The sequence below is a fragment of the Stomoxys calcitrans genome, chromosome 1 (genome assembly GCF_963082655.1).
Source record: "Stomoxys calcitrans chromosome 1, idStoCalc2.1, whole genome shotgun sequence".
NCBI lineage: Eukaryota > Metazoa > Arthropoda > Insecta > Diptera > Muscidae > Stomoxys > Stomoxys calcitrans.
In genome coordinates this window covers 69,819,306-69,840,705 of record NC_081552.1, presented here as the reverse complement: position 1 = coordinate 69,840,705, position 21,400 = coordinate 69,819,306, and the positions used below count along the sequence as shown (strand labels likewise).

Sequence of the window (21,400 nt, the reverse complement as noted above, 5' to 3'; positions counted from 1 at the left end):
TCCTTAATAATAGCCAGAAAACGGCAACCTATCATGATGACGACATCATCCGCTTTGGCAAAGACCTTCACCTCTCCCCCTGGAAAGATTCATAATCCCATTTATTGCCAGACGCAACAATAGAGGAGATAAACCCCCTTTCTTGTGAAGTTCCTCTGGACTATCTCACTGTTTTAGTTCCCAACTTTCTCCATTTTCTTTATCTGCCCGGGGTAACACTTTGTGTTATATCCATTAACAGCCAAACCCATTTTCGTTGATCCTCTTTCGATACTTTCAAAAGCTGCAGTTACTACTTCCGGTGACCGATCCATAATATCGATGTCGTCGTCATAGGCGAGTATCATATTCACACATGCATCTCGTAAAATCTTCTCCAGCAGGATATTAAAGAGATCACCTTATAAGCTGTCTCCCTGTATAATACTTCGTTTGGTATTGAACGGTTCGGAGAGGTTCTTTCTTATTTTAACTGAGCACATACCGTCTTGTCCCCTTTCTTATATATGGGACACAGTAATCTGAGGTTCCAATCATCATAAGCGCTCTTCTAGCCAAATCAGTGTATCCCCTCCGGTCTTAAATAGTTCAGCCGGCAACCCATCGGCTCCTGCTGCCTTATTATTTTTCAGTTGGGTTACTACTACGTGTACCTCGTTTTGACTAGGTGGTACACATTCTATACCATTATCAGGGATTGGTTCTGCGGTATACTCATGGCCTCCATCATAGGATACCAGCAGCTGGGAAAAGTGTTCTTTCAATATCCTCAGCACACTACCTGTATCAGTTTCAAGATTTCCTTCCTTGTCTCCGCAGAAGGATGTGTAGAATTTCTTCTCCGCTGGCGTGTTGCTACTGACTGTAATGTTTCCCTGTATGTCACCATGATCGTTGCCGCGGCGAAGTCACTATCGGAAGTTTCTCCGTGTAGGCTAGATTTTCCTACTGTTGAGCCAAAGATATTTCCCTTCCCGATTTTTGCATTATAATCTAGAACGATTTTAATATCATTGGCGGATCATATTCTCTTTGAAGGTGCTCGCAGAAAATTTCCTTGATGTGTTCGTCTTTGTCTTCCGTGAGGGCATGGGCGCAAATAAGGCTGATGTTGAAGAATTTGGCCTATATTCGGATTGTGGCTATCCTCCCATCAACCAGAGTAAACCTGAACAAGGTGTTTCAAACTTCATATTCCTGTCTCGTCTCATGACAGCTAAAATATATGGGGGTTCCCTCTCTTTGCTGTTGTGGGGCCTTTTCGGAGCCATCACACTTCTTGTATGGCAGTAATGTCTGCCCTGTATTTTTCCCTCCTCTATAAAAGTGTGCACCATTCCAGGTGTAGATAGGCAAATCAAGGTCCTTAAAACGTTTGCCGTTTCGTCTACATAGAAGGATCCGTTATTAATTATCTTCGTTATTTCATAATGATTTCTTCAAGCTATCCGGGCGATGGGTTACTAACCCAACGCCCCAACCCATCTTCTTATCATTCTACAGGTGAACTCGTGGCACATCCTAGCTTACTACCTTTAACAGATATTGAGCTTTCCAGGTGACACTGCGGGCAGGTTTGTGTCCACATTTGAGACGAAGAAAGACCAAGATAAGCCTGGATTTTGCCAAGTCAAAACCAATCAAAACCGTTGCTTGGTTTCTAACAACACCAAGTCGGGTACAATGTTCTCCATTTACGCTGATTGGTCTATAATTATTACAAAAAAATTATCTCGAACAGAAAAGTACAGCACTGTCTTTTTTTCGCATGTACCCATGCTTCAGAACCACATTAACAAGAAGGTTAGTATCAGAGTATTTTATAGTAAATTTTTGGTCTGTAGAGAGGTTGCTTAGATTCTTATCTTACTTAGTAGAGACTCCCCTTTAAACAAGTTGGCAGCATGATCGATCGTAGGTTTGGTTACTATCAGAGTCATTGGTCTATCGCTAAGTACATTAATAACGGACTGCCATTATTACCGAACGTGGTCAACATAGTTTCTTTGCCGCCACCTTAAGTGTTGTCGGCAAGTCATGTTGGGACCTTGTTTCTATTTCTGGCTTTATCGTAAAGTGAAGTGCCATGTGGGAAGAATGTGTAAAAACTATCAAATGTCACACAATGTATTTTGGGACACTTGATGGTCGGAATAATTTCTTCATCGACTTTATCACATTCAGCTCATTATACACATCATGCGTATTTGTAGTGACAATGTGGCTGTAGATTTGGTGGGTATCTTCAAATCTCCTGCAGCGAAATAAGCGGCCAGTTCGTTGAGATAGACGTTTAACCTATATCAGACGTCAACAATGGGTGGGGGTCCTGATGCCATGATCCTACAATCGTCTCCAAATCATACGAACTCTATGCCGTCTGGAGGGGGTCGAATAGGGGATAGGTTGAGGTTAAACAGTGCCAAAGATATCACCCCGCCTTGGGAAACTCCCTGCTGCACTCTACGGGGTGTTGATTTTTTTTTAAATTCTACAAATGATTGACGACCACACACATAATTCGCGACCCAGCGTTTCAGGCCTGTCTGGAATGATGTGTTGGCGATGTCCTCGAATATTTTGGCATGGTCAGCCATCGAATGTTTTCGATAGGTCCAGCGCCCTGAGGACCGTCCTGAAACGTGGTGTGGACTCAATGAATATGTGGAGGAATAGTCCATCAAGCGTCTTGGCTACTGGAGATACTCCTCCTTGTTTGGGTTCTTTCCAGGGTTCAGTTGTGGGAGCTCTTTCCAGGCTTCGATATGCGTTCTTCTAGCCAGATTGCGCAGATAAGCTGATGCATACGCCTTATCAGCATGTCGGGTAACTCGTCGGCTCCTGCGTTCACAGTAAAGGAACTCATATTCATATCTCAACAAAGGCTTTTTAGTATTCTATTGGCCGCTGTTTTGGCCCTGTTCTGCATCAAGACTTACAATTATAGGCCATAGTCTCTATCCGTCAATCTCACATTCTTCTAGATGGTTTAGACGTTTATCCCTATGGCACTGATTAACATGGAGTTTAATTCCCTCCGCCAGTGCTGGAAAGCGTTGGTCACTAGAGTCGATGATGTGGTATGTCACCGGTCTATCATGGGGAATTTTGCCAGCTTACATGCACCGCTTAGCCGCCCTGAGAAATTTATATCTCCACATTGTCTCACCCTGTCTGGACAAGAGGGCCGCTGCAATTGTCGATATCTGCGTCGATGGCATTTGTGAAGCCCTTTATGAATTTCCGGTGCCGCAAAGTCTTAGGCTTCTCCATGGTGACCGCGATGGGAATATGGAATCGGAATTGATTGTAACATTAATATCTAAACATGTTGCAATTAACCGCAACGGAATGACGATGGATATTTCAGGAAAAATGATACATTTGATCGTAATAGGGGTTTGAGATTGCTCGTTAATGACTGATAATTATGAGTCACTATCTGTGCAAATGCCGTCTCTCGCTGGTGTGCTTTCATTCTGAAGAAAGAAAGCTATTTCTGGACGACATTCTGACCAAATGTTATGATGGGAGTGGATAGAAACGTTGAATATCTCAAATTCGCTGTCTCCAGTACTGACGAAGATGCGTACCACAACTTAAGCGAGGAGAATTTGGGGAGGGGTCATGGAGCCTGCTTGGTGCCACTGTGTCTTGTTGCTCGCGTCGCCACTGTGTCTGGTGTTGCTTAGGTTCACGATGAAGTCCTTCCTCGGCAAAAGGTGCTGCCTCAGTGTGCAGCACACTGCTACAACAACCACAATAATAAAGGGTGGTCATATCTACCAAAAGTGAATGAATTCTGAAATTTAAATTACTTCCAACATTTTTGTGATATCTTCACACAAAAATTGCAAATTTTTCATTTTTATACCCTCCACCATAGGATGGGGGTATACTAATTTCGTCATTTCGTTTTTAAGAATCCATAAGGTTTATATATTCTTGATCGTCGTGACATTTAAAGTCGATCTAGCCATGTGCGTCCGTCCGTCAGTCTCTCGAAAGCACGCTAACTTTCGAAGGAGTAAAGCTAGGCGCTTGAAATTTTGCACAATTACTGCTTGTTAGTGTAGGTTGTATTTGTATTTTGTATTTGTATTTGTATTTGTATTTTTATTATGATAAAACCCATACAAAAGACAGTGTCTTATATAAAGCATGGGTTAGTAAATTGATAAATACAATGAGTTCAACAAGTTTTCATTTAAATAGAACAATAATTGGTACAAAATATTTAACAATTTAAGCAAAGTTACTGATGCAATATTTAAGTTAAAAAAAGGTTTAAACAAAACAAAAAAAGAAAAAGAAACTTTAAAGAAAGTTTAACAATTTAATCAAAGTTACTAATAAAATAAATTAAAAAAATAGTTATAAAAAAAACAAAACAAATAATTAATTAAAATGATTATAAATCAAAGATTTGAACTGTCGTTCATTACTTATAATTTGAATACTATTGGGAAGATTATTCCAGAGACGTATAGCATTAACAAAGAACTGTTGTTCAGATACATGATATTGATGACGTATTTGTATTACTTGTTTACCTCTTGTAGAGTTAGCAAAACGCAAAACAGAAGCCAGATATGACGGTTCATTGGTATAAATTATCTTGTGGATCATTTGCAACAAGCGTATCTTAAGGAACGAGTTAAAAGAGACACCATATACTTGTCTGGCAAAGTCAGATACCCGGTCTCTTCTACGCAAACCAAAAATGTATCTAACGACATCGTTAAAGGCCACGTGCAATTTATTCCTATGAGTTACATCACTACCGTAAAAAACCTCGCAAGAGTATAATAGTTTCGGCAGAATAAATGTCCTAGCCAAAAGCATTCTTATTGACAAAGGGGTATACTGTCGACTCATATATAAGTTTCGTAAAACGCCGTAGGTCCTGCCCACTGTCATTCTGACATGATTCTTCCATGAAAGTCTATCATCAAACTCCAAACCAAGGTTTCTTGCAGATGAAACAATCTCAATTGGGGCTCCAGCAATTGCCACATCAAGATTGGGCGGCATTGTCACCCGATTCCTACTAATTACAAGGCACTTTGACTTTATTGGATTTAAAAGAAGTCCGTTGGCGTTTGCCCATGTGTTTATCCTATCCAAGTCATTATTTAGTCGAAGTAAGCCATCGATCAACCTCCCCGGCGAGGAGCTCATATACAGCTGTACGTCGTCGGCATACATATGAATACCACAGTTGCGCAACTGTCCAGGAAGGTCATTGCTATATAAGGAAAAAAGGAGTGGGCCCAACACAGACCCCTGTGGAACACCTCTTGAGACTGGAAGATAACTAGAACAGCGGCTATCAACACATACCGATTGGCTTCTATTCGTAAGATAGGAATATATAAGATCCGTTGTTCTTTCAGAAAATTTAAATAAATGTTTCAGTTTAAGGCAAAGTATATTGGGATCAACGGAATCAAAAGCTTTCGAATGATCTAAAAGAACAAGAAAGGCAACTTTATCGCTGTCAATATCACTCCTTACATCTTCAACTACTTTCAACAGTGCAGTAGTGCAACTGTGCTTTGGCCGGAAACCAGATTAAAAATCTGTTAGCAGCGAATTATTCGCAATATATTCAGATATTTTCCGGTTGACTAGAGTCTCAAATATCTTAGAGACGAATGGAAGTATTGCTATTGGCCTAAATTCCTGGTTATTCTTTGGTATTGGGACTATCCTTGCCCGTTTCCAAGACTGTGGATAGCAACTCCTTAAAATAATATTGTTAAAAAGATGGCACATATACGGAAGAATAAAGGGTAGAATTATCCTAAAAAATCTTGGGTCAATACCATCAGAACCAATGGCATTAGACTTAATTGATTCTACAGCGCTAACGATATCGCTTTGTTCAAAACGCTCAAGATCAAAACGTAGGTCTGGTGAGGTGTTGTTACTACTATGGTTTACGTTACTAAATTCACTGTCGTAGAAATGTACGTTTGGCTCAGGAAAAGATATGTTCAAGAAACTCCTATTAATCTCATCTAAATCAACATGTCTATCAATTGATGCATTATCACTTCCTATTCCAATTGACTTTATATGTCTCCAAGTATCTTTCGTGTTCAATGCCTCTTGAAATTTACGACTAAAATAAGCTATTTTCTTCGTCTTCAGCAGACCGAAAAAGAGTATCCAGCATATTGATGTGTTCAATGCAAATTGGGTTATCATTAACAAAGTGTTTGATATAGACCAATCCGCGATAAGTGTACGCCGAATGTACTTGATTTTGTTTCCTCAATCGAACTGCAGCTTGAAGGATCTGATAGTTGGAATGTGTTAGGTTTTCTTTAATATAAAAATTGGTTTCCGTTTGAAACCCTAATATTGATAAGGATAGGTTCGATTTGGTGTTCCTTCTGAATTCGCTTAATGTTTTTAAGAAATAGTTTTTGTCGTATGGAGAGTGTAGTTTGACAATAATTACAGCATCTGGGGAATAATTCTGGTGCTTATTGTTTTTGTTTTGCAGTCGGTATATGGATTTAACAACTGGTGTAGGAATGTTTATAGTTTGACATATATTTTCAAAATAGAGTGGAAGATTTTCGCCTTCAGTGTACGGAATTCCGTTAAGTCTAATATCACATGCAACCAGAGAATTAGCTTGTTTTAGTGCTTTTATTTTTAAGTCTTTTATCTCGGTTTTGAGGTTGGAAATTTCACACATAGCTGTCTCTAAATATGATACTCTTTCAATTACATTGTTTAAGTCCACTCTCATTTCGGTTATTTTCTTATTAATTTCTGTTAATATTCTGTCCTCACTTTCCTTAATCATTGCTTTTATTTCACTAGATATATTTTCGGATTGTTTTTCGAGTCGATTGTCCAGGATTTGCAAGAGGCGAAAAGAGGAATCCGCAATTCTGGGGGAATTAGCCAGATTTTCAGTCAATGAGTTTTGGGCTTGGAGTCTTGTTCTTTTTGGAGCGGACATTTTCGATTAAGAATTTAATAATAAAAATAAAAATGTTTTTCAATATTTGACGATTTTATGGGATTTAATAATTTTCCGATTTTGTAATTTTATTTGACAATCTGGCAACTCGTTTGAGGTATTGCCAATGTCTTTTTAGCTAGGTCACGAACCTATGATCTGGCAATGCCGAGTTATAACCATTTGACGTTTAGTGACTGATTTTGTTCTTCTTTCTCTTGTTATGTTCACAAGGTTGGTATTGTTTTGTAATTGTGCTTTATGTTTATGTTTCTGTTTTTTTTTTTTTTTAATGAGTACAACTGTTCTGTTTTTTTGTTTGTTTGTGTTGTGTTGGGATCGTAAATGGGCCAAATCGGTCCATGTTTAATATAACTGCCATATAAACCGATCTTAGGTCTTGACTTCTTGTTATAGCCGCCGTATAAACCGATCTCCCGATTAGACTTCTTGAGCTTCTAGAGGGCTCAACTGTGCCAAGTATGGTCTAAATCAGTCCATAACCTGATGTAAATAGCTGCCATATAAACCGATCTCCCATTAGACTTCTTAAGCTTTTAGAGGGCGCAATTCTTATTCGATTTGACTGAAATTTTGCACGTGGTATTTTGGTATGACTTCCAACAAACTGTGCCAATTTGGTTGAAATTTTGCATAGGTCGTTTTGGTATTACTTCCAACAAGTATGGTTTATATCTGTTGACAACCCGATATAGATGCCATATAAATCGATCACCCAATTTGACACTCTGAGCCACTAGAGGGCCCAATTTTTACTCGATTTGCCTGAAATGGAGGTGGTATTTTTCTATGACTTCTAACAGCCATGACAAGTACGGCCCATATCGGGGAATAACTTGATGTAGCTCATATATAAATTGTAAAAGTCATTCAAAGAACTTGACAAATGCGATCCACGGTGGAGAGTATATAAGATTTGGCCCGGCCGAACTTAGAACGCTTTTACTTGTTTGGAAATTATTTATTCTTTTGCACACATTTTTTCTAAATTACTTACTCTTATCTTTATTCCTTTTAGGTTATGGCTCAGCAAACGTGGCATTTTGTTTACCCGAGTGGTAATAGACTGAAGTGATTAACTTCAAACTGGCATACTTCTTTTTTTTCTTCTAAAAGATCTACATATACATAAAATAATATATAAGGTGTGATTTACATATACATATATACAACATATAAAACTTACTATTTAATTTACTTCTTTTTCATACACTTTTTATAATAGGTCCGTAGCTTGGACTTTTAAATTCAAAACAAAACAGAAAGATTTCTAACTCTTAAAAAACACTTGAAAAATAAAAAGAATCTTAAATAAAATTTGGGCTCAGGTGGCAAAGAAATGTCTGAAAGAAAAAAATATTCTGTTGTTTGTTTTCCCAGAAAAAGCATAAACACATAAAACTGCAATGCCAATTGAAATCGTTTTTGTTTGAGATACTAACAGTTTAGCTAATTTTTGTTTTTTGTTAGTTAAAATTAAATTTTGTTTTCTGTTATTTTCTTTGCGCCCGAAGATATGCAGTAGTTTTTTATGAAGTCTTTTAACCAAATCAGCCACACTTTTTGTAGTAGTTTGTGGGGATTTTTATATAGAAATTTTATAATTGTCTTTTATATGATTTTTCGGAACTTAGCAAATATGTTTAAAGTAACGTATTTTTTTTTTGTAAAAAATAGCAAAAAAAGAAGTATCGTATCGTTTGTTTAATTTATTACTTACTTTGTATTTTGCAATTATAATATTAAAAAAAAACAAAACAACAAAAGATTATCAAAATAACAACAACAACCGAAACGTACATTTTATTCTTAATTATAATAATATATAATAATTTAAACGATTTTTTTAATATATACATACATAAACATACATACCCTTTTTATATTATATACATACGACAACAACAAAAACCAGATACAAAAGAAATGAAAGATAAAAAATACATACTTGCGCATACATATTTTAAATATAAAAATAATTTTTTACGAATGTAAACTTTATTTAAAATTTCAACGTCAAAAAATGTCAACTTGAAAAGGCATCGTCTTTAGATACACTTGAATGCAAAAATCGCAATAAAAAACATATATTAAACATCATCTAAAACTAAGTTATTTTTTCTATGGGAGAAAGTCGAAGAAATAAGAAACGAAAGAAAATTCCTAGAAGAGATTGTCACTGTTAGTGATTCTTCAGTTATTGTTAAGAAAATTGGGTCTCAGTCAAGATTCAAAAAGTTTGTTTCTTTAAGACTACCAGTACATGATAATGTATAATCGGCCGAAGTGCAAGCTGTGCCTATTAGACTGGCATAGTCCAAAAGAAGGAAAACCACACCACACCACTTTTTATAATAGGTCCGTAGCAAACAATTTGAAATTGCAAATTTGCAAACCAATTATTCAAAACTACTTGATGCCACATTTAGCAGCATTTACTCCACTGGAGTAGGAATAAATCCTTAAGTCCCATTTTCGGCAGCAATATGTCCAGCAGCCATCCTAACCACCAAGAAAAGCGACTGCCGCCCGGAAATGTCGATTCGATCTTAAGTTCTAGCTCTATAAAAGTAGGTAGATAAAGCTGCATCAGTTCACTGAATCGGCAATTGGTGTACTCTCTGACGTCGACCCAATCGGCCTTCTGATTGATAAATATCCGGCGCTCAGAGGTTATGAAGTCGGGTGGTCGGCTGATGGTAAGTATTATGGGGAGGTGTTCTGATCTCAAAGAAATGACGTCACTCAGCAATGGAAATATCTGGCGGGCTGCTGCACCTCCGCGTAATCCTAGTGGGTGCATCCTCACAACACGTGGAACCTTCAATCTGCCCCGCTGGTCGTTACCTAGGGGAGAATGCTATGAAACTTTGACCAGACGATTATGGCCAGACAGTAGGCCGCTAATTTCGGACCTGTAAACTTGGTCATTAATTGGTTCAAAACAACCAATCGGCGGGGTTGTATAACTCTATTTCGGCAGTACGGACTTGACTGCTATCCCCATACATTCCATGTAAGGGACACTAGCGCCAGGCGCAGGCGTGATGGATCTATACTGCACGAAATGGTTGCTGCTATTGTAGCAGTTTGTTGTGTTCTATCTTTCGTCTGCTTGTTTCTGTTTAGTATCCATATCCAGAAACTCTGCGAATAAGATGGGGTGCATCCAGAGTGGTCTGGGCCTGGCTGGGCAGTTAAACAGGTGACGTGTGTCGTGTGGTCCCTGGTCACAATCGGGACAAACATCCTGTATATTGGCATCAATCCTTGCTCTGTAAGAATTGAGGCGGCTCCATCTGCCGGATTGTAGTTCAGCCAGAACTACTCTGGTTTGCGGGGGTAGATCGATTTCTTCAGGTGCAATGGGAAGCGGTCGTTCTCTAAGGACCACATTCATCTTTAGCTATTCACATCTACTACCGTGTCTGCATGAATATTGTCTAGGCCCGCTTGATCTAGAGGTTCTCTCTTGTAGCGCTGGACCTCACGCTCCAGATCATGTCGATTTACCTTAAGGCTTCTGGGCTGTGAATACCAATACACAAGATGATTTGGATGGTCTTTGCGATAACATCCCAGACGGTTTTGCTTAGACAGCATGTAGTTATGTCATCGCACTGGTAGGATCTTTGCCTCCTGATGGAGGTGGTCCACGTGAGAACTGAGAAGACAGCGCGTCGCAGTTCGAAATGCGGCATTCTGAAAAAGACGAGACCACGATGGCGCTGCATAATTTACCACGGACCGGTCAATTGCTTTGTACGTGGTCAACAAGGTTTCTTTGTCAGCACCCCATGTGCTGCCGGTAAGTGACTTGAGGCCTTCCTTGTTTCTACTTTTGACTTTATCGCAAATTGCTGTGGCATGTAAGTAGAATTAGTAAAAGCTGTCAAATGTGAAACTAAGTATTTTAGGGCACTTAGTCGGAATTGTCACTCCGTCGACCGTCACCTTCACCTTCCTTACACACCTCATGCGTGTATATAGTAAACAATGTGGGTGAAGATTTGGTGGCAGATATCTTCAGATTTCTTGCAGCGAAATAAGAGGCAAGTTCGTCGAGGTAGACGTTTAACTTATCGCAGATGTCATCAATGGGTGGGGGCCTGATGCCATGATCGTGTATAAACGTCCGCATATGATACGATCTCAATGTCGTCTGGAGGAGGTGGAATGGGGGATAGGTAGAGGTTAAGCAGTGCCTGAGATATCACCCCACCTTGGGGAACTCCTTGTTGCACTCTACGGTGTTTCGATTTCTTATTCCTAAATTCCACAAAAGATTGGCGACCACACAGATAATACGCAACCCAGCATTTCAGGCCTGGCTGGAGGGACATATTGGCGATGTCCTCAAATAGTTTGGCATGGCGACCACGTCGAATGCCTTAAATAGGTCCAGTGCCACGGGGACCGTCCTATCACATGGCCTGGGCTAATTGAAGCCACGGCAAATATGTGCGGTGATGGCATACAAAGCAGTCTTCGAAATCCATGCTGATGCTCTGCAAATGGAAATTTTTCAACGACGCTTGGGAAGAGTAGGCAAGCGTCTAGGCTACTGATGAAAGTAGGGAGATCGGTCTGTATGACTCCTCCTTACTCGGGTCCTTTCCATGCCTCAGTAGCGGAATTACACTGCTCATTTTCCAGACATCGGTGTATCAAGAAGGCCAATCTCCCACTGCCCCTCCTTAAGCGATCATTACGTAGCATTGTATCGGTGACAACTATGCAGGCTGCAAGTGTTGGTCAGATTGTCTCCTGGATCGCTGCAACCAATATGTTTTTCCGACGCCTAAAATCGTCCATCTCGATCTTGCCTCTGAGACCATTGCAATTCAATTGATACACTTTCAAAGATACACTTCCCGGCACTGGCCGGCAATATTGGGGCTGCGCTGCGCAAATTGCCACACGGAAGAGGTCGAAGGGGTCACATAGTCCGACAACGAGGACGCCGAAGGCGACGACAACAACACACTGATGTCTTCGTTCGCACAGCACCTTGTAACATATTTAGTGTGACTATACTGCCGAAGCCCATTAACCACACCAAACCTCTGCGGTTAGCATGTCCGCCTATGACGCTGAACGCCTGGGTTCGAATCCTGACAGGAGCATCAGAAAAATTTTCAGCGGTGGTTATCCCCTCCTAATGCTGGCGACATTTGTGAGGTACTTTGCCATGTAAAACTTCTCCCCAAAGAGGTGTCGCTCTGCGGCACGCCGTTCGGACTCGGCTATAAAAAGGAGGTCCCTTATCATTGAGCTTAAAATTGAATCGGACAGCACTCATTGCTTTGGGAGAAGTTTGTCCCAGTTCCTTAATGGAATGTTCATGGCCAAATTTTTATACTGCCGTAGTGACGTAAGACCAGAGCAAGATCGGAAATGCACCCACCCCATGCACCGGTTACACCTCACTGACACTGACCGATGATGGAGGCGCTTCTGGAAAACCGAACAGAACCAGGGTGCGGGGTTATTTTCAAAAACCCGGCACGTTCCAGAAGCATGCGGAGAAGGCACTCCGACATGTGCCTCTCTCATGACGATATATGGACGAAAACGAACACTAAGGCGGAAGTCCCTGGCCGATGAAGGGCTCCATTGGGTCAATCCGGTACGTAAAACCGGCTGCCTTAGGATTGGATGGCAGCACTTAGGTTGCCCGAAAAGTAAATGTCGGTAATATAGTAGTAATATAGTCGGCGTTGACAAATTTTTTCAACGGCTTGTGACTCTGTAATTGCATTCTTTCTTCTGTCAGTTATCAGCTGTTACTTTTAGCTTGCTTTAGAAAAAAAGTGCGCGAAATTTTGTTTACATTTGTTTGTTTGGCGTCAATTTTAATATGGGTACCACATGTATTGAAAGAAATTCATTTAACAAACCGAATCAACGCTTGTGATATGCACCTTAAACGCAATGAATTCGATCCGTTTTTAAAACGAATCACAACTGTGTTGCAGGCCATCCTAAGGCGAACAGTCAGTCGCGAGGCCACGATAGCTATAAGGGGGTGGGGGGGGGGGGGGGGGGGGGGGGGGGGGTGCTATGGTAATCCGCATGTTACAATTGTTATGGCCGAAGCACGCCACCACCGATGTGTGAATTAGGACGGCGATCCAAATAGGGAGATATTCCTAGATGGATGAGCACATTTTGTTTTCTTTTAAAATTAAATATATATTTTTTTATGTGCTCTCCGGCGTGCTGCTGGTTGATGTTGTGTGGTGGTGGCGTGCGAGTGAATGTGGAAATGCATGAAGTTGGCTGCAAGTGTCACCAGATTGTCAGAGGAGCTTAGAGTTAGTGGATGACGTGGGGTAAGTCGCACTGGTGTAGAGCGACGAATTGTCCGACAAATCTGTTGTCCGTTAATTTGAAGGTTGAATGGCCAGGGTTGATACTGAAGAAACATTCACCATAACAAAATACCGGCCCTGACATTGAAGAAAGAGTGACAGAGAAAGGTTGTGTATTTTTTGGAGAAAAGAAAATGCGGCCAAAAGAAAGTTACGAGGAAAATGGTCGATCGTGGAAAAGTGGCATTTGGCGGGAGGAAAATGGGCCTATATAAGCTGGTGGGGCCAAAAAGAAGCCATTTAGCAAGGAGAAGTCGTGGGAAGAAGTAAAGTGATCGTTTTGCCCGGTTAATTAAAATACCTTTGTTTGTGTGGTCCAGTTGAATAAAAAGGCAGTTAAATCAAATTAATTTTATTTTTTTTTGTGTATTGTGTGATAAGATTTGAATGTGAGTGAACTGTAGTTTCTGAAAATGTGTAGTAGATTTGAGATTTTGTCATTTCTTTTGCTGTATAGAAAGTGATTCCTGTGATTTGGAGAATAGCACTGGCCATCCTAGCTATAAAGGGGGCCAGTGCGATATTTTATTGCGGAAAATCAGCAAGTTGTGAGACTTTCCCCAGCTACCATCAGCCCATCGGACTGGGAACGGTGTTAATGGGTGAGACATCTACCTTGTAGTGCACGTTGAAGCCGAAATTGTATGGAAGCCTGTGCCGACTGTGATTCCGTTTGTGATGTCTGGCCAGGAGCTGTGTAAGACGCCTACCATACGAAGACAGTCCTAAAATAAAAGAAAGAGAACAACAAAAATCAAATCACTAATCAGATTTAAACGGGAATCAAGGTAAAAAGTATTACCAGTTTGTGTGTGTCCGTGTGTCCTCAACTGTGTCCAACTAGTTGTCTGGCAACCGTCCAGAAGGCTAGTGAAAAGAGAAAAACATAGATTAAGTAATTAAATAACAGGAAATTTTATGAAAGAAAGCTTATAAATGAATAATATAGGTTAGGCATTTAGATATAGGAAGTAACTTAGAATAAAAGAAAAAAAACTATATTGTGAAGAGAATAATACCTGTTCCAATCAGAAAAAAAAGGCTTAAGGGAATCAATGAGCCCCAAACTTTGTTCTAAATTGTGTTTTGGTCTGCTATAAATGAATGGCAGAGATCTGTTAAGAGAGCTCTTTTAGTATATAGGAAAAGTAGCATATTCGCGCCAATTAAAGCGTCTTAGGACAAGGGATAGAGGTGAATTGAGTGGTCTCCCCTAGATTAAGGAGCCAAAACTTCTTTCGATCATTCTTTAATTTGTACGGTATTGTTCTTCGTGTTTTGTTTGCCGTTTAAAAGTGTAATATGAATATAAGAAACAACATAACCTTTAAATTTTTTTGTATCCCCTTAAAAAACTCAATAAATTTTATTATGTCTTAAGTGTTTAACAGGAAAGAATATGTGTTGGTAATTGTTATACTTGCGGGGGTGAAGCGATGAAGTAAGTGCGTGTGCTAATGTGTGTGGTGTTTGGGGTCCAAGAAGAAAATGGGTAAAAGGACGCCTTGGACCATGGTTGGGAGGGCAAGTGTAGGATCGTAACAACAAGATCCCTGTGTAAAATGTTTTTCCTCTCGTGTTTAGTCGAAAGTTAGTAAGTGAAATAGTGTCCCCTCATATTTTCAATGTTTGTGTGCAGGGTTTGATTTGGCGGGTTGAGGCCCCTAGCCCCGATTGTCTCCCTACAGCTAACCGGTAACCATTGCAAACGCCGACCAAGCGTACACATAACAACTGGAGATGAAAAATGGATTGTTTACAACAACGTTAGTCGAAAACGATCATGGTCCAAGCATGGTGAACCAGCTCAAACCACTTCAAAGGCTGATATCCACCAAAAGAAGGTTATGCTGTCTGTTTGGTGGGATTGGAAGGGTGTGGTATATTTTGAGTGAACTTGGCTGGGAACTGTTGATGCATCCACCATATAGCCCTGACCTTGCACCATCAGACTACCATTTATTTCGATCTTTGCAGAACTCCTTAAATGGTGAAACTTTCGGCAATGATGAGGCTATAAAATCGCACTTGGTTCAGTTTTTTGGAGATAAAGGCCAGAAGTTCTATGAGCGTGGAATACTAAATTTTCCAGGAAGATGGCAAAAGGTTATCGAACAAAATGGCAACTATATATTTGAATAAAATTCATTCTAAGTTTTATTAAAAATGCATTTACTTTCTTTTAAAAAATCCGCAATTACTTTTTAGGCAACCCAATAATTGTGTCCAAACATTATTTGTGAAAGTGAAAAGTCTTCCGTATATTCTGCCTTTTTATCATGGAAAACTGATAAACGATCAGCGATTATCAAAAATGGGTCTTACAACAGCTCTTCGGAAATCCACTGTTTTATCGAAGAATTGCGTTCAGCGAGGTGGCTCTTTTCTGGCTAAATGGATAAGTTAACAAGCAAAACTGTCCCATCGGAGATGAAGCCACATGCAGTACAAGAGTTACCGATGGATCAAAAAAAAAAGATATTTTCGAGTGGTTTATGTGCTGGTGATATCATCGGTCCATTTTTCTTCAAAGACTACGGCCGTGGAAGACACTTTACCTTCAACGGTGAACTTTATCAAGCGATTTTTTACCCATTTGGTTGAGTTGGACTTGGTTGATGTGGTTTCAAAAAGACGCCACATGCCACATAGTTCCTCAGACAATGAACTAGCATGAATTTGGTGAAATGGCCCTGTGAGTTGGCTACAAAGATAATGTTATTTGCCGCCTTAGACAACCTTCTACGTAGCTGGCCAAGGTGGATTAATGAAGGTGGTCTCACTCGAACAGTTGGCCAGTTTGAAGGTCAGCTTTGCCATTTTGGGATTTTTTCTACCAAATTTGGTAGGATTAACTTTAAATTTTAAGGGTTTGGTCGGATGGATGGCCCATTTCGATTTTGGCAGATTTTAGCAAAATTGTATTTTATAGAGATTCCTTTGCAGGATAATGTCCGGCTTTAGAATCGCGATACAGGAAACCAGTCAAATGCGTCTAGCAACAACACACTTTTTCCTGACTTTTAAATGTTTTTTGCTATACCATTCTTTGAATAGAAAGCATTAAACAATGGTCTAAAGCCGGACAATATCCTGCAATGGAATCTCAATAAGATTTTAAAACCAAAAAAAGAAAGCGCAAACAGACAAAATTGTATTTTTATACCCACCACTATAGGATGGGGTGTACATTGTATTTAGCCATTCCGTTTGCATTATATCGAAATATCCATTTCCGACCCTACACAATAAATGTATTCTTGATTGTAGTAATATTCTAACACAATTTAATGATGTAATCACGCCACATTCTTCGAAAATTGGGATATGGAGCTGAATTTTTACACCGATCCATATATTTTCCATACGCAGGTTAAGTTCTTGGATTGTCCAAATCGCACAATTTTTGGGAATAGCTACCATAACAGCCGCATTTGTTACCCGATTTCGCTGCAATTTGGATCAATGAGTTATAATAAGCCCCAGATATTCGGACCGAATATGATCAATATTGAGCTATATTTAATTATAGCTGCCACATAAACCGATCAGCTGATTTCAAGTTTTGAGTCCGTAGAAGACACAACATTTACCCGATTTTTCTGATATTTGATACAGTGAGTAGCATTAGGACCATATAGACCAATCTCCCGATTAAGTTCTTAAGCATATAGAAGGCAAATTTTTACTCGATTTCGTTGGAATGTGGAACATAGTTGTTCATGGAACAGGCTTTTGTTGATTCTCTAAAAATGTAACCTAAAATAAATCTATGAGCGTCAATGGTATTTTATGATTTGGGATAGCAAACATTGATGCATCGAGCAGATACAGATTGTCAGGGTAATTAAAATTGAGTTGTGATAAGGAAGTAAAAACTGTGTGAATGGAATTTTCCACTCATTTGAAGACCATGATAATGCTATCTAATGTTTGTTTAGGATCGTGGCTTAGGCTGGTTGGTCTGCGGTTGTAGAATATTTGGTTATGTTTCGTGGCGTATTTCGATTGGTCAGTTTAGGTTTAAGATTGAAAGAGAAAGAGCTAGTTTAAGTTATATAGTTGTCTTTTTTTTAATTAGGATAAGAATTATTGTAGTTTATAAATTTTCAATAAATGATCAGTACGAATTTAATACTCAACATCAATAGTTCGGTAACTATTATTGGTCCTTCGATAATAAAAGAATCAGTAACGGATTAAAGTCGGGAGAATTCGGGAGAGTTTGAAAAGAAAAAGTTTAGTGTTGTGTACGTGTTGATAAAAAAAAAAACACAATGGCTAATATGGAGAAATTCGTGGAAGCGCAGAAGAATTTAGCCGAAAGTATGGTGAAAATAAAAAATAAGTTGAGTGAAGAACGGCTGACCAGAGCAGGGTTCGATCAATTGGAGAGAAATTATCATGATTCAGTCAAGAAATTGAAGAGTAATCATGAAGTGATGATGACAATAGAGCCCAAGAGCGATGATTACTTCGTAAAGGATTTTTACGGATTAATGATGAATGGGCTGGTGAAGGAGGTTGAGGAGATGATAAGGAGTCGGGAGGTAACGGTTCAGGAGAAAAGCAACAATGGCAGTGGCGCAGAAGGAAGTAATCTGGGACTGCAGTTGGAGAGGAAAGAAGAGTTTGGGAGCAGGGAGGAAGCAGCAGTTGGAAAAGCGGCAATGCTACAGGAGAAGCCGTCAATAAGGAAATATTTTTTCCAAAAAATCGAAAGAATAGAGAAGAGATTGGAAAGTGGTGAAGTCGATGAGAGAGATATCGAAGATAGTTTGCGGCAGTTGAATGGATTTTATGACAAGTTGCTGGCAACGAATGAAATAGACGAGGAAGTCTTTGAACAATACGAGGAGATGACGGAAAGACTTAGTATTCGACGGAAAGTCGTTGGAGAGCAAAAAATGGAGAAAGCAGAGGGAAAAGAAATCCGCAGCAACATCAGGTTAAGCGAAGTGAGGATACCCGAGTTCAGCGGCAAAATTGAGGACTGGGAGTCATTCCATGACTTATTTAAAAATTTGGTGCATAATTCGCCTCATTTTTCCGAAGTAGAGAAATTATACAGGCTGAAGGCAGCCATTAAAGGAGACGCAGCTCAACTAATTCAGCATTTAAAAATAACCGACTCCAATTATGAAGCTGTCTTTGAATTATTGAAGAAAAGGTACGAGAATAGGAGATTGATGTTCACGAATTTGTGTGATAAGATTCTGGACCAACCAGTAATGAATAGCGATTCAGCGGCAAGTATAAGACGCATGCTTGACACTACCAAAAACTGTGTAATGGCGTTGAGGGGCATGAATGTGTCTACAAAGGATGCTGAACCATTTATTGCCAGAATAATTGTGAGAAAGTTTGATAAGGATGGGTTGCGGCTATATGAGCAACAAGTAAGGAAGCCGAGAGAAATTCAAACTTTGGATGATGTCTTAGAATTTTTGCAACAACAATACCTTGCGTTGGAAGCGGCGGGAGAGCAGGAAGTGAACGTGAAGAGAATTTATGGAAACAAAAATAATATGTCAACCAAATTTTGCTACGTTTGTGAGAAAAGTGGGCACGGGGTGATAGAATGCAGGAAGATGTTGGCAATGACACCGGCAGAGAGAAAGCCTGCGGTAGCTGCGAAAAAAATTTGTTTCGTTTGTCTTTTACACAGGACAGACAGAAAATGCAATAGTGTTGTGCGCTGCAACAAATGTGGAGGTAATCACCATCATTATCTTCACAATGGTGACCAAAGAAGCGTTAATCAGCAAGTTAATCCCACATCATCTATGGTAATTGAGAGAAAACAACAACAAGTTTTATTGGCAACAGCATTGGTAAAAGTACGGGCAGCGACGGGAGAATTTGAGTTGCTACGGGCAATGATAGATCAAGGGTCACAGATAACATCAATTTCGGAAGAAGCTTCGCAGATTTTGGGATTGCCAAGGATAAAAGAAAAAACGGAAATACACGGCTTGGGTGGTACTTTGGTTGGTGTGTCGAAGTACAAAGTGGACTTAGTTATAAAGCCAAGATTTCTTAGCAAACATGTATTCAATTCACAGGCGATGGTACTACCTACGATAATGAGCCAGCAGCCAGGTAAATCCTTCGACATAGATATGAAGCAATGGCGAAACTGTATGTTGGCTGATCCATTCTTCAATAAATCCGATCGCATTGATCTAATAATCGGTGGAGACATTTACGCCGACATAATGGAAAAAGGGCAGAAGAGAGTAAACGGTCCGTTCTCACAACAAACGAAACTTGGTTGGATAGTATCTGGAGCTCTATCCAATGGAATAAGCAAAGTGGAAAAAGTGCAGGTGGCTGCGACGAACCTTGAACGTTTTTGGGAAGTAGAGGAAGTGGAAGCAGAAGATCAGTGTACAAATGATGACCAGTGGTGCATGCAGAATTTTGAAAAATCGACCGTTATTCGAGATGATGGTCGATTGATGGTGTCATTACCTTTTAAGGCTGATATGGAACTAGGCGAATCCAAACCGCAAGCAATGGCCAGGTTTTTGAATGGTGAAAAGAAGTTGGAGAAATATCCATCACTAAAAGCTGAATATATAACCTACATGCGAGAGTATCGGGAACTGGGTCATATGGTGCAAGTACCGATGGAGATGAAAGGAAAATATTACTTACCGCATCAAGCAGTGATCAGAGAAGATAGCCGAACAACGAAAGTGCGAGTGGTGTTTGATGCATCAGCGAAAACATCGAATCAAAGAAGTTTGAATGACATAATGCACACTGGACCTAAACTTCAACGCGATATATTTGATATAATGTTGAAATGGCGTTTATGGAAGTATGTATTGACAGGAGACGTGGAAAAGATGTATCGGCAGATTGTAGTGAGGCCAGAAGATCAAGAATATCAATACATACTTTGGAGAGAGAACAGAGCGGAACCAATAAAGCAATATCGTTTAACAACAGTAACATATGGCACATCAGCGGCGCCGTTTCTGGCAGTAAGGTCACTATTCATGATAGGTGATTACTGCAAAGAGGAGATGGTGAAAAATATTATAAAAGAAGATTTTTATATGGATGACCTCATGACTGGAGCTGATACTGTAAAGGGAAGTCAACATATTCTGCAATCAGTGGCACAGCAGCTGCAGAAGTTTAATTTTCATTTGAGAAAATGGATTTCAAATGACCCTAAAATTACGGAAATTGTAGAAAATCGAGGACGCAATGAAGTTATATCGATTAAAGACGACGAGTCCATAAAAACCTTGGGTGTTGGGTGGGATCCCAATATGGACCACTTTCGATTCAACGTCAGCTTTAGTCATCCTTCACAAATTACAAAGAGAAAAGTACTGTCATTGGTAGCTAGAATTTTCGACCCATTGGGATGGTTATCACCAATAACGGTGGTAGCAAAATTGATCGTTCAGAAGCTGTGGCTGTTAAATATAGATTGGGATGAGACGATACCCGAGGAAATTTTGACGCAATGGCTAGAATTCGCAAATCATTTGGATTCTCTTCATAAAATAAAAATCCCTAGATGGCTGGGTACATCGACAACTACAAAGTTCGAGCTTCATGGCTTTTCAGACGCGTCCGAGAAAGCATATTCCGCAGTAATATTCATTAAATGTGAAATGAGGGTGACTTTACTAACTGCCAAAAGTAAGGTCAACCCAATCAAAAATAAAAAGACGCTGCCAAAATTGGAGCTGTGTGTTGCACATCTGTTGGCGAGATTGTTGAATAGGGCAGAGAAAATCATAGGAAGAGAGACGAACGTGTTTGCATGGACTGATTCAACAATCACACTGGGGTGGATCCAAAATAATCGTAGCAAGGACAAATTCATTAAGAATAAGGTGCAGGATATAAATGTGCTTGTACCAACAGCAACATGGAGATATGTTGGCACAAAGGAAAATCCAGCAGATATTGCATCAAGAGGTATTCAACCACATCGGCTAATGGACTATAAGCTATGGTGGAATGGTCCTGAATGGTTGCGGGAGCCTTCAAGTCA

General features: G+C 39.8%; 1 protein-coding gene and 1 long non-coding RNA gene across 2 annotated transcripts in view; one reads left to right on the top strand and one right to left on the bottom strand.

The window, feature by feature from the left end:
• The window catches only part of LOC106086830 (BCL2/adenovirus E1B 19 kDa protein-interacting protein 3), a 78,096-nt gene extending 68,986 nt beyond the window's left edge, over positions 1-9,110 (top strand). The window contains exon 7 of the mRNA XM_013251642.2: positions 8,022-9,110. Within this exon, the coding sequence (XP_013107096.1) occupies positions 8,022-8,073 (52 nt within the window). The 3' untranslated portion in view covers positions 8,074-9,110. The remainder of the gene's footprint in view (positions 1-8,021) is intronic.
• Positions 9,111-13,723: 4,613 nt separating this feature from the next.
• LOC131994038 (uncharacterized) lies at positions 13,724-14,663 on the bottom strand. The gene is made up of 2 exons (XR_009396389.1): positions 14,180-14,663; positions 13,724-14,102 (listed from the first exon to the last, which is right to left on the bottom strand). It is a non-coding gene; the product is annotated as an uncharacterized LOC131994038 (long non-coding RNA).
• Between the last annotated feature and the right edge of the window lie 6,737 nt (positions 14,664-21,400).